Source organism: Numida meleagris, chromosome 1, assembly GCF_002078875.1.
Source record: "Numida meleagris isolate 19003 breed g44 Domestic line chromosome 1, NumMel1.0, whole genome shotgun sequence".
In the NCBI taxonomy this organism is placed as follows: domain Eukaryota; kingdom Metazoa; phylum Chordata; class Aves; order Galliformes; family Numididae; genus Numida; species Numida meleagris.
The window spans coordinates 68,896,937-68,910,708 of NC_034409.1; the positions used below are offsets into that span (position 1 = coordinate 68,896,937).

General features: G+C 41.5%; 1 protein-coding gene across 1 annotated transcript; it reads left to right on the plus strand.

Annotated features, from left to right (window-relative positions):
• On the plus strand, positions 105-11,784 carry FGFR1OP2 (FGFR1 oncogene partner 2). The gene is made up of 6 exons (XM_021392169.1): positions 105-256; positions 3,106-3,242; positions 4,441-4,558; positions 5,281-5,423; positions 8,058-8,171; positions 9,325-11,784. The coding sequence occupies exons 1-6, from the start codon at positions 253-255 to the stop codon at positions 9,460-9,462; spliced, it is 654 nt and encodes a 217-aa protein (XP_021247844.1). The 5' UTR covers positions 105-252; the 3' UTR covers positions 9,463-11,784.

A 13,772-nucleotide genomic window follows, 5' to 3' on the forward strand; every position in this document is an offset into this window, starting at 1 on the left:
GCCCGGCCGCCCGCCCCGCCGCGGGCCGCCCTCCGCGGCTTCGCGAGATCCCGCGAGACCGCCCGCTCACGTAGCACGGCGGAAGTCGCGAATAGGAAGGCACGAGGAAGAGCGGGCGAGAAGGTGAGGCCTCGCGAGACTTGGAGGCCGAGGGGGCAGCGCGGCCGCCCTCGCTCCGCCCCCGCCGCCATTTGACAGCGGGGCGGGCGGCGGGGCCTCACCCGGCGCCGGGCGCTGCCGGAGCCGCCGGTCATGAGTGAGTGAGGGAACGAGGGAGCCGGGGGCCCGCTGTCGCGATGACGAGCGGCTGGCGTGGGAGGCTGCGGGTGGGCGGGGCTGAGGGGGCTCGGGGGAGCGGGCCGGCTGGGAGCCGCTGTCAGCCCCAACCTGCCCTCCCTGTCGCGACAGGTGGCCGGCGTCGCGATAGGCCTGGCTGGGGCACGGCACGGCTGAGGAAAGGCTGAGGGAAGGCCGGGCAGCGCGCTCTGTGAAGCTCCTACAAACTGCGGAGCTGTGCAGCGTTACAGAGAAGAGAAAAGGAAGAATTAAGCTATACTAAAAGGCGGTTTTCAGTACTGAGGGAAGAGCAGGCGCAACACTAGAGGGAGGTTGCGGTGCTGGCGGAGCCTTTGTTTTTTTTGTTTGGTAAAGTGCTGCCGAATTAGGTAATGAAAGCAATTAGTCAAGAGCAGGAGGCGGCAGGAAACGAGGGCAGCAGCGTTGCTGCGCTGCTGGAGTTGCTGCTCCTGCTGCTACCTGTTGGCCCTGGCCTCGGTCACCTGCGGGGTGACAGCGGTGCTTGGAGCTGGGCAGAGGGCACGGGTGCTGAGGATAGATCTCATAGTCCTCGTGCTCACAAATTAACGTGCAGTAGGGGTTGGTTCGAATCTAACGTCTTTGATTCATTGATGGTTTTTTTTCTGGATGTTCAGATTAACTCATGTATTTGGATCTAAAATAATTTTGTTCTTCATAGGCAGCCTGCTGCCTATAGAGAGTAGAGAGTAGAGAGTATAGAGAGTAGAGAGTATTATAAATGCCGAGGGTAAGGCTAGTGCCTTGCCAAAAGGAATCCTGGTCAAGATTTGGGGGTTTGGTTATCATGATGCAAACAACAATCCTGCTCCTGAAGGACTGTGCAGGATGTGCACGTGAAAACAGGCTGTGGCTTCAGGTCTGTTGGAGCTCCCGCACCGTGCTGTGGGTGAGGGGCTGCTGCCTGATTTGGGGCTGCCTTCCGCCTGTGCAAGGTGCACGCACGGCTGCCCCAGCTCAGCCACTGTGAAAAAGCAAGTCAGTGCTGTGTTAGGAAGGAGTCACTTTTTGTCTCACGTAGTCAAAATGACAGTGCACAGAAGGATGAATGTGTACCGTGTTTAAAATGTGGTGCTGACGCAAATTATCAGAGGTGTTAACTGCATTGTAGTCTGAATGCAAAATATATTTTGTGCTCATGGGGAGGCCTGAGAGGCTTGTTTTGCAGTGGCTGGAGAATTCATGGCCTGGGAATTGAGTTAATGTCTGCTCTTCAAATTCTCCTGAAACACTGAGCTAATTAAATCAATTTCTGTAGCAGTTCAGTCAGCTGTCATGGGAACTTGTGTTTTGTCTGTAACCATTTTATAGACCCGTGAGATCGTGAGAGCAGAATTGGAAGGAGGAGTAGGGCACAAGAAAAGCAGGTCCTTAAAAACAATGCAATATGTTGTCACCACCTGAAACGTTATCCAGAGTTCAAGAAGCATCTGGACAACGCCCTCAGACATATGGTCTGATTTTTGGGTTGTCCAGTGTGGAGCCAGGAGCTGGACCTGGTAATCCTCGTGGGTCCCTTCCTACTTGGGATATTCTTCGATTCTTTTCTATGTAATGTTACAAAGAGCTCAACAAAATGCTCAGTGGTGGGATGTTCTTGCTATCCTTGTAAATCTTTGAGGGGAATGGTGAAATCTCCTGTGTTTGAAATATCTTTTTTTCTACTACTTACCTGGATGTTGAGAAAAGGTCAGCTGGGGATAATGTGAGGATTTGATCCAGCTTGGCTTACTGGTCCAGAGAGTGATTTGGAAAGGTGCCTAAGAAAGTTAGAAAATCAACTTGGAGTAATTTATTTCCTGTAGCTCAGTGGCTCACTGACCTTGTAGGTTTACAAAAACTTCTCCTTCAGCAATTGCCCCGGCTGAGAAATGGATTTTCACAGTACCTTTAGAAAATTTCCTGAAACAAGCATCAAACCTTATGTGTTAATACGCCTTTATTGTTGCTGTTTTATTGCTGAAGGACTTTCAAGGAGTTGAAGTGGTTTTCCTTTTCAGTAGAAAACATGCAAGACTTCCTAAAAGAAAACAAAAACAAGATGCCAGAAGAATCTCCGTCGCTTTAATCTATCGAGGATAAGTTTTAGGGGAAAAAAAAAAAAAAGGCCCATGCATCAGAAATGCTAGCATGTACAAACGTTTTGCAAGTTTAAGTAATTTCTGCTTACAGCTACTGCAATTAGAAGGCTGGTATTTTAACTATGCAGTCAGTTCTTTGTCTTAGCTAAAAGGCTGTCTTGCTCTATCATGAAAACAGCACATTATACAATTTCATTTGCTTGTGTTCATTTTTAGGCATGAAGATAACACGGCCCTTTGGCTTTCTGAGTTTTGCCTAAGTAATTTTCCTCTTCGCTGTCAGTTTTAGTTCTCTCTCTACTGGTTTAATTAATCAAAATCTTCAAGCCCACTGTAGCCGTTTTGGCATTCTCTTTTGTTTTGAATTTATACTTCTCGAATATCAAGAGAATATCAAATACTCACCTCACATCACAGTTTACTTTCATTCCCTTGCTGTAATACATTATCTCAACGGCAATTAAAAAACAGGAAATGGAAAGCCAGACTTGCAGTATTTTTAAGGTATATGAATTTTTTCTACTCCTGAAAGTCAACGTGGGTCTAAAATGTGAGCTCTCATTGTTTGGGGAAGAGGGGAATGTTGTAGGCAGCTGCTTCATACTTAGAAAAAAATACATGTACATATATATGTATTTGTTACAGAGATAGTGGTTCTCTCTATTGCAAACGGGTGGTCATGTGAAAATAATGCATTTCTTATCTTTAGAAATGAGTTGCACAATTGAGAAAGCCTTAGCAGATGCTAAAGCGCTGGTGGAACGGCTACGGGAACACGACAACGCTGCAGAAGCTCTTATTGAACAGACTACAGCTCTTAATAAACGGGTTGAAGCAATGAAGCAGGTTTGTTTTTCAACTTTGTTTACTCCATCAGGAGTACAACTTGGAAACACATCATTTAAAATCATTTCTGTGGTCTATTATGCAACGTAGAATCAGTATGTTATTTGGTTAATCCTTTAATACCATACGAAGTATTCTTATTGTGGGTGTGACTGTCATCTAAAATTAGGTTGTTTATAATTTAGTTTGATCCTGTGAGGAACTTTAGCCTGCTATTCTAGCTTAAATACTGAAAGATGGCGTTTAAGTTAAGAGCACAGGTAAAAATGGGGTTAGTGTCCTGCAAACCACTGTGTGGCGCTTTGTGTTTTGCTCTTCTGTAAAATACTATTTGTTTTCTGATCCAAACGTGCAGATTTAATCATACAGAGGCCCTGTCATAGTTTCTTCTGTTTAGAATACTTTATCTTTTCACCGTCTCCTTTTCTTTCCAGGTAGCCTTTTAGGCTTATTCGCTATTATTTCCATTCTGATGTTAAGCTGTCCAAGGCATATCATTAGGTTGAGTGTGACTTTCACTAGAGAACTTCTGCAAAACGTAAAGGTGTCTACTGTCTTTCCACTTGGAAGTTCATCCTCTCATTTCTGTTTTAATACATGTTAATGAGCCCGTAAAGTAACAAAATCCTGCGTATTGAGGTTGGTACTAGATGATCTTTAAAGTCCCTTGCAACCCAAACTATTGTAATATTCTGTGATTCCATATGCATCATCCCTGTGAAATTAGTCATGCAGAGGCTTCGTAACCGCATATCAAGGGAATTGCATTTGCCGACTTGTTGAAAGTCAGGATTTGTGCATTTAGGTCCACGTGATTAGTACTCATACACATGGTTTAAGGTATCAGGAAGCCACAAAGGTTAGTACCTCATGGCTGTTCTTTACCATGTGTTTGTCAGCTGTAATGATCTGATGGTGAATTTGACCTGCACCAGCTGAAGGTTAAACCGTGCCCACTACAGAGACCTGAGGTATCAAACTTGGTTTAAAACAAGCATCTCTATAGAGCAGTAAGTTGACAACACCTCCAGATGTGTTTTTGTTTGTTTTATGTAATTAATTAAAACAAAACATTTATCTCGTTAGTTACAGACTTTGACATTAGAACTGGTTCTTAGTGACTTGCTGAGTAACGTTTGCCATTGGTTACTCAAATATGGGGGGGTTGGGGTTTGTTTTTTGTTTTTTTAATAACTAGTACCAAGAGGAAATTCAGGAGCTCAATGAAGTAGCAAGACATCGTCCTCGGTCTACTTTAGTGATGGGTATCCAACAGGAAAACAGGCAGATCAGGGAATTACAACAGGAGAATAAAGGTAAGATTAATATTCTATCCTATTCAAGTTCTAGCCTGCACCACTCTAATCAGCAATACTTTCCTCATTAATCAAGTCCCAAAGAGTTTTTTATGAAAGTTTTCTTCTAAGCTCAACTTGCCAGTTTAACTGATCACAATATAAAGTAGTGCAAAGCCTAAACGTCTCAGCACCAGCACCACAATTAATAAAAAGAGATGTATAGAACGACTGTTTCGGTCCGTACCACGTGTTTGGTATAAATGAGGGGATATAAATATTGCTTCTACAATGTAAGTAGCTATATGAAGATAAACTTTTAACTGATACAGTCCTGAACTGCTGAGGCTTTTCCATCTGAAAAAGCCTTGGTATATTTTGAACGCTAGCATTTTTAAACATTTATTTCAACAAACTGTAGATCAAAACAGCTCTGTGTAAACTTCTTTCCAGCTTATGTACAGTGCTGCATTCGGTGTCTATATTCAGCTCTTCTCAGGGTAGCTTATGTCAGCTAGAGGGACTGAAGTCAAATTAACAGCAGTCTCTGTTTCTGACTGAGCAAGAATATTCTTGAGTAGTCACTGACGAAGAATTTGCAAATGCTACTGAGATTTTATGGTGGAAGGAGGGGGCGTGCTTACTTAAGGGTTTGATTCAGTTTTCTCGGGCTGCAATATTTTTGCATTGTGTTTCAGTTCTTCTCTGATAAAGTTTAACTGAACATAAAATTTTGTTGGTAGAACTACGCACATCTCTTGAAGAACATCAGTCTGCTTTGGAACTCATCATGAGCAAGTACAGAGAACAGATGTTCAGGTTGCTTATGGCAAGCAAAAAGGATGATCCAAGTATAATAATGAAATTAAAAGAGCAACATTCCAAGGTAATTACTTTAGGTTATTGGCTTCATTGTTTTTTTTTTCTTTTGGTTTTTTTTTCCACTAACACATAAATTAGTTTGTAATGGATCAATGCAAAACTTGCATCATCTCAGTTCTTATTGAACTAACTAGTTCTAATGAAACACAAACAGGAAACTTGATCCATCTGGTAGGTCAGCCTTACCAGCTGCTCATTTATTTAAGCTTTTACCAAGTAGCATTTCATTACTGTATCTACTTAATTTACTTTTGTTTTACTTAGGTCTTTAAGGCAACTGCTCTGTTATAGTTCCAGGTACACCTAGATCTCAGTCTAAATGCCTCAGATTGCTGTCTTTAACTTATGCTTGAGACTCCAATAAATACTTAGTTAATCTGTGATTACTGGAGTAAGCCAAACATTTACCAAAATGGTACCAAAACATTTAATTTGGTATAAGCTATAATTATGCTTTATCTCTTACATATACCTCACAATACCTTTGGTACCTCACAAATATACTTGATAAGGTAATAAATCCTCTTTATTAATTACCTTTATTACCTTACTTACGATTTCTGGAATTGCATTATTTATCCCTCTGATCAGTCTTCACCTCCAATAAGAGTGAGCAATCTTGAAGCAGTCTTTAAATACTTCTTAGCATGTTAACAAAAAATTCCATACTACCTAAGGAGTTGATCTCAACATTACCAGTAATCACTATTTTCTCAGGTGGCAGCTGTCGACTTCAGTGCCTATTTACAAAATGTTATTTAACTCATTGATTTCTGCAGATCAACAAGCACCTGCCTTTAACAGAAAAGCAGTTTCTTTTAACATTCTTGTGTGCATGAGAATTGCTAGTAATGAGCCTAAGCATGCTGTTTGATCTCCTGTTAGCGACCTTGTAACAGGCTCTAGATCATATTGATCGAGATGCCGCATAAGCTAGCCAAATGAGGACAGCTGTGTATCTAAAAGCCACTAATTCCTTCCCAGTCCTTCTCCAGGGTACGTCCTTGCCAGCTCATTCTTTTACCACTGATCACAGCCTCCTTTCAAGCCAAATTTATTCTTTTAAAAATCTCTTGAAAAACATCTTTCAATGAAGAAATGCACTCACTCGCTGGAAATTGAGAAGAATATAAAGATTTACAGCAAGTTCTTTCTCTCCTCCCCACCCCCTTCCCTCACTCCCCTGCTGTAAATGGACGCTAATGAGTAAACAGCTCAACCACAGCTTTGGCAATTGAAACAGCAGAGAAGGGTGGGAAGGGCCGATGTTCATTTTTAATGAAGTGTGTTGTTGGTCAGACTGTGATTCCAAGCAAAGGAATTTTTTTATGATAGCTTAATTGTTTCTGAGAGTTCAAGGGCAAGATGATCATCTGCTAGATGTATGGACTTCCAGTCAAGTTCATAATTTGAAGATGGTATTTAATTTTAATCTATACCATTCTTAAGTATACATAGCAGATTTCAGTCCTACTATTCTTTCTCTGGTCTTATTTAGTAACTGCTGTGAGTTTTGTCCAAAGGCCAGACCAGACGTGGATGGGCTGGCCTGTTAGTAGATTTGGAATAAGAAACAGGTTGAAAGACAGTGGAAAAATTAAAAGCTTCTGTAAATAGCATTAAAATATTTGGCTTAACTGAAGGGCGGTGAATGCCAAATGCGTAGGCTCTTCATCTACATTTGCAGGAGAAATAAGCACTTCCTGCTGATATGCTGGCCAATGAGAAAATAAAACATCACCCAAGCCAACAAGGTCCAAGTGAGATATCGCTTCTTTGCAAAAGGGGAAGATTATTTAAAATCTAGGTTCCTTGTGAAGGCTGTTAATGCCTGTGTTAATATCTCCTATCATCTCTCTCCTGGCAGTGGAACAAGATAAGCGAAGAAAACTACTGCGCTTTTTTTCTTCCTTCATGAATTTTGCAGTGAGATGCAGTAATTGTTTATAATAGGAAAGTACCCTATTGGCGTTAATTAGCAGACACAAAGAGGTCAGGCAGGACACGAGGGTGTTTCTTAGAGTTCAGCAAGGACAAGGACCTCTGGAATCCAGATCCCAGCCAAGCTGAAATTGGAAGTGGATTTGAGCAGAAGTACTCCAGAAAGGGCTAAGGAAAGACCTGAGTTTCCCAATTTATGACATAGGAAGGACGACTGCTTTGCCTGCTCTTTTTAAGAGAGAAATGCCCACCCACGGGCTAGTACCGCCTGTACCAGACTTTGGAACCAGCTTTCAAACAGGTCTCTCATGCTGCTGTGCTCAGATGAAGTTGGTCTTTCTGCACATCCAGAAGGACGTACGTCACCTCCTGCACTGCAGGAAGTTCTTGCCAGAGCAAGCGTGTGGCTGTCTCGCAGCCACCTGGGAGACATGGAAGCTGTCAAAGGCGTAGTCGTTTAGGCATATTTTCTTCTATAAAATTCATAAAAGGGAACTGTGTGGCAAACCAGATCTATTTAAATGAACAGAACTGCAGTGGCTGCTCATGCCGTAGAGTTAGCGCTTCTTTGTTTAGGTCTGTGTTCATATTTTTATTACATGACACAGCAGTTAAAATGCACATTTGATGCTTTGCTTATTTTTTAATAATGAAGAAAGCTTACTACTGAAAACATCGTTTTATCTGTATGGCTTAGGAACTACAAGTGCATGTGGACCAAATTACAGAAATGGCAGCAGTAATGAGGAAAGCCATTGAAATTGATGACAAGCACGGCTGTAAAGAGCAGGAACGTATCATTCAGCTTGAAGTAAGTACGCAATCAAAACAGCAATGGCACAAATAGTTATTTGTCTTCCTCCACCCTCCCAACATGAAATGCTCAGAGTTGACTGTCAGATAGGAAAATGGCATGGTTACGTACAGATCAGGGTCTAGTCATCAAAACAGGGAAACTGTCACTTATTTTGGGAGTAGGGGAAGCAGGTTACCACTCCCCAAATACGTTTACAGAAGCTTTAAAATGTGTTCGAAATCTCTAAATCAAATATCTTCTTCTGACCCTACAGTTCTATCTATCTTTCTCTCTATCTGTACAGTCTTTCAGTACTTTGGGGCTTAGGAATAGCCAGCCTCCCATGCATCCACTGCCAATACTTGAGGGCAGCAAAAAGATAGCTTCATGTTACCTTCATGAAACAGACCAGTTTCATATAATTGGTTAGTTGGGAGAATTAGTTTGTTGTATCAAGCCTCTGAGGGAGCCATACCTGACATTAGATTAGTCTTTGCTGGGGTGCCATCTTTCCAGAACTCAGGAGCAATTCACATTCTGTATTCTTCTAGTAGCTTCACCAAAATTGCCACAAATCCCGAGATGCTGATTTAGGCTCTAGCTTTGGTCACCTGCTTGATTTTCCAGTCTTCCTCGTTATTAAATTGTTTCCTTTGTCAAAGGTTTTTCCAGTGCGCTATCAATTTAGCTGCTTTCTTGTACGACTTTGTAGAACCAAGTCACACGTTATTAATGAGTAGGGAACTAGGTGCAATATTGAATTATTTCCAGTGTTGCTACCAATCCTAAAAATCATTTTTAAAGTCAGTAAACTCTTCAGTAAAGAGATCCTTTCCGTTTGTAGCTCTGTGGTAATTTCGCATGTAAAACAGATGCTGCTTTGTACACTTAGCTTCTGGTGTAGTTTGTTTTGTGTAAAATGCTTTTGGTTCTATTGTTCCCAGTGCTTTAGCATTACTGAAACTCAGCCCTTAGCAAGAGAGTAAAAGTTAGCACAATTACTGAGTTACTGTCTCTCTCATGAGTTACTGTATCATTCACTCATCCTGCTATTTTGTTGCACATCCCTCGTACAGATGTTTGCAGCAGAAGGAAGGTGAGTTTCTTAATGTTGTTATCTCCACTTTCTGGAGTTCTATTAAATGCCTTTTTTATCCCCCGGTTATAGCAAGAAAACAAAGGCTTGAGAGAAATTCTTCAGATAACCAGAGAATCATTCCTGAACCTTAAGAAAGAAGATGCATCAGAGAGCACTTCCCTTTCAGGATTAGTAACTAGCAGTGATTTGAGCCTGAGGAAGAGCTAAAGACTGTGGAAGTCAACAAGCTTTAATTGCACACTTTACAAACGGAATATCAGGGGTCACTTGTCAAGCACTTGTTACTGAATAGGGCACCAGCAGGCTTATGCATCTTAAACTTCGGGTTAGTGGCTTTTATACCGTGTAAAATAAATTCCAGTCGGTATTCTATAAATACCGTAGTGACAGATTAATTGCCATAGATCTAACTGCAGTAGGAAATGGAGTAATGCACTTACGGAATTGGGAATTATTTTTATATGAAGTCATTTTACAAATAAAATACATAATTTCACATAATTTATATAAATTATTGCTCGTACAAAACTTCAATGCACCTATTATACAATAAATACAAGACTTAAAGTCTGATCTCTGGCTAAAAGATAGTGGCTGGCTATGATTAATGCATGATCCATATTTCATTTTTCCTTTTAGTAAGTTTTTTTAAATTTAGTGTTTTGCAAGGAGCCTGTTTAATGGAAAGGGGAAAGAGCTAGCATAAAGTTGAAGGATTTCTGTTAGCCACAGGCTGTCCTGTTAAAATATAAGGCCGGTTGCTTAAACATAGGCAACGCTTTTGCAGTTGTATTTACCTTCTGAGAGAAAACCAAGCTCAGTTCTCTGTAGGTGGTGAGCTGCTGTAGTCTCACGTCTTTCTTTGGAGATTGGCTGCCCAAACTGGGAAACAGCAATTTGAAAGCGCTCTAACTATAGTAGGAGAAAGATAATTGGGAGAAAGAGGAGAGAAGTTCTATGGAAAAACTGGCAGCCTGCACACCGGCAAATATTCTTTTCCCTCTTTAAGTACTAAATAGTCGAGAAGCTTTTTACATTTTCACTGCGAACGTTCAATACGTTACTCTGACAAAAAGACTGCTCACTTTTATTCCTGAAATAGCTGCGGAAGTGAAAAGGAATTAGCACTTCTAGGACAAGAAGTAGCTTGCATTGTGTGCATGTACACCAGAAGTGCTTCATAAGACATACTTGCAGTAAAAGAGGTGCTGAAATAATTCACGTTTGGCTTTTGTCAGACTGCTTCTGCTACTTGTTCAAAGCGCTAAGGCCGTTGCTAAGACTGATGTGTATGACCACATTGTGTTCAGCGTGTTGCCGTATTCTTTACTTGGAGTGCATACCTGAAGTACAGCGAAAGCTTTCAGTCACAGAAGACTGTAGACCTACAAATGGCATACACGCTTTGGTACTGGGGCTGTTGAACAACTTACCTAACAAAATGAGTTGAGGTACTCTACAATCAAATGCGCTATCAAATGCGGCAGCATTGACTCAGTAAACCCTCCATAGACTCGAGGTACATGCAACAAAAGGTCTAAAATGGAATGTTACATTCCTAGTGGATAGAGTTACTTACAGGGAGCTTAATATTTTTTGCTTTGGTATTGTCACATGCTGCTTTATGAGAAGCGAGTGGAGTGGTGGGAAAAGCATGTAGCAGAAAATAAATGCTGAGTTTTTATTAATTAATACATCTGCCAAGAAACGCAGCTGGAACGAGAGCTCAGGAAGGACAGGAATGAAGCTCTCCAGCATTCTACAGCATTTTTTTGTAGTTGGGGAAAGAGCTGCTTCTTCTACCAGAGCATCATAGCTTTTTCTGAAGATTTAAGAACTTATTGAGGACATTCATGTGCATGAAGGTTTTAACCCTTTCCAGACTTGAAGGTTTTATTTTCAGAATACTTTATCTCAAGCTCAAATTACACTTGTCTGCTGTTACCTATAAAACTTTACGGATGCTTACGTAATTTAGTTTTTTGCATTTCCGCTGTAGCTTGCAAGCTGGTGACTTATCAGAAGCAACATCTGTTTTAATGCAGTATGTTTTGTCACTGCAAACTGGGAAGAAATTCTGGTTTCAGTTTTTTCTACAAGTGTCTTTTCAGCTGTTGACTGGTATCAGAGATATTCACATCCGTTCGATGCTGAATGCAGTTCCATGGCTGACTTTCTGGTTTGTCTCCAGTACAGTCTCCAGAGTGTATAGCAGAGAAGGGTTGTTAGTCTGTGGCAGTTCTTTACGGTTGCTCTATTATGAAATAATGCTTGATTAGTGTTTATTTTTGTAAATTAAGAAATGTGACTTAATTTATCTACTCCTAGTCTTCACATTTGATACGTCTCCCCTTCCATTCCCTTGACCTGATCACTTTAGGATTTTAAAGAGCCTTCACGTTGTGTGGAGTGACTATTTTTCATTGCATACCTGTTATTTTTGTAATGCAGATAGCTTGAAAAGAATTTATGGCTAGAATTGTGTACTGTACAGTAAACTTATTTTATCAATAAAGTTGACTGAAAATATGGATGTCTATGTGATTAAAGCAAGGTACTGGATCCCAAATGAGCCATGTTTATAGCATCTGCGGGAAAAAAACCCCACCATTTTGCTGTTTGCTGAGCTTCTTTTTGTACTTAGGGCAGACAGGCAGGCCCATATATCGTGCTTTTAATCATGTTGCCGTGTATTAAAAAAAAAGAATCCTTTGTGAAATGTTAATTTTCTGTTGGGAAAACTAACACTTGCTTCCATGACAAGGCCAAGCCCAAAGCCTTGCACTTGGGTCAGAGCAATCCCAGGTAATGGGTACAGACTGAGAGAAGAACTCCTTGAGAGCAACCCTGTGGAAGACATGGGGGTCCTGGTGCATGAAAAGCCTGATACGAGCCAGCAGCGTGCACTTACAGCCCAGAAAGCCAACTGTAACCTGGGCTGTGTCAAGAGAGGGATGGCCTCCCTCTACTCTGCCCTCGTGAGCCCCACCTGGAGGATTGCATCTAGGTCTGGGGCCCAAAGCACAGTAAAGATGCAGAGCTGTTGAAGTGAGTCCAGAGGAGGCTACAAAGATGCCCAGAGGGCTGGAGCACCTCTCCTACAAAGAAAGGCTGGGGGAGTTGGGTTTGTTCAGCTTGTAGAAGAGAAGACTCTGGGAGATGTCATTGCAGCCTTCCAGTACTTGAAAGGAAAGGAGCTTATAGTCAAGAGGGAGACCAACATTTAACACAGGCCAATAGCAGTAGGACAATGCAACATGGTTTCAAAGTAAAAGAGGGGAGATTTAGATTAGAAATGAGAAGATAATTCTTTAGTCCGAGGGCAGTGAGGCACTGGCACAGGCTGCCCCGAGAAGCTGTGGGTGCCCCAGGCCTGGAGTTGATCAAGGCCAGGTTGGATGTGGCCCCAGGCAGCCTGAGCTGGTGCGTGGCAGCCCTGCTCACAGCACAGGGTTGGGGCTGGGTGGGCTTTAAGGTCCCTTCCAACCCAAGCTATACAGAGAAGCAGAAAGAATAACAAAAATGTAGTCCACAGGACTGATTTTCGTATTGAAACATTTTGCTACAGATGAGAATGTGACCATTACATTTTTTTCTACAAGATTAAAAAAGTGACTTTACTCAGTCTCTGGGTTTGTTTCTCTGATGTGTAAATGATAACGGCAGTGGATTATATTCACAAGTTAGAAGTGTAACATTTTCTCCACTTCTTTGTGGTTTCTCAGAAGAGAAACTTGCTTTCAGTATCAAATTCCTTGTTGAAGGCAGGTAAGAAATGTCAAGCTACATCATAAGCAAGCATTAGAGCTGTTTGACCAAGGTAAATACTGAAGGGCAGCTTGAAGTTGGACCATGATGTACAACTAATAAATCCTTAAACAGCTTTGGCTTTTTAACAAATTCATGGAATTAGAAAATGACATGGAACTGGAGAGCTAAAATCACTGTTTTCATGCAGAATTGTGTTTACTGAAATCCCTTCGTAGATATCCAAAATAAGATCTAAACTGGCTTGGGAAGTTCTTGGTTTAGTTAGTGAGTGTATTACTCTTTAAAAGCACTTTCCCTGGTTTAAATAAAGAAAGGATTTCTAGATTGGATTTGAAGAGGGTTCATCTGTAGGTGTCCAAAGGGCGTCAAGTGCCTGAATACTTGCAGCATAAGAACCTGGCAGCAGTCAGTATGGCCACACCTTTGTATAAGAAACCACTATTAGTTTCTATAGAGAAGGAAAACTCAACTGACATCTAGAAAAAGAAAGAAAAACTGTAAGCAACTGCTCAGAGTGACAAAGAGAAATGAATCGTAATTCCAGTCTTGAGAAGTACACATTAACAACACTTCTCACAGTTAAGCTGGAAAGCATTGCCATAAGGGAAATGAGCAGAACTACAACCACAGTACGATTCCATTGCCGTAAGGATTCATTCTACCATCCTTTTTTAAAAGGTGAGATGAGCATCTTCTCTGCAGTGCTCCCACCACTGAGAAGAGCCCTGGAAATGCTTGAGGAGGGC

Coding starts and splice junctions, on each gene's coding strand:
- FGFR1OP2 (XM_021392169.1), top strand. Junction 4,559..5,280: donor ATTACAACAGGAGAATAAAG/GTAAGATTAATA, acceptor TTTTGTTGGTAG/AACTACGCACATCTCTTGAA. Junction 8,172..9,324: donor AACGTATCATTCAGCTTGAA/GTAAGTACGCAA, acceptor CCCCGGTTATAG/CAAGAAAACAAAGGCTTGAG.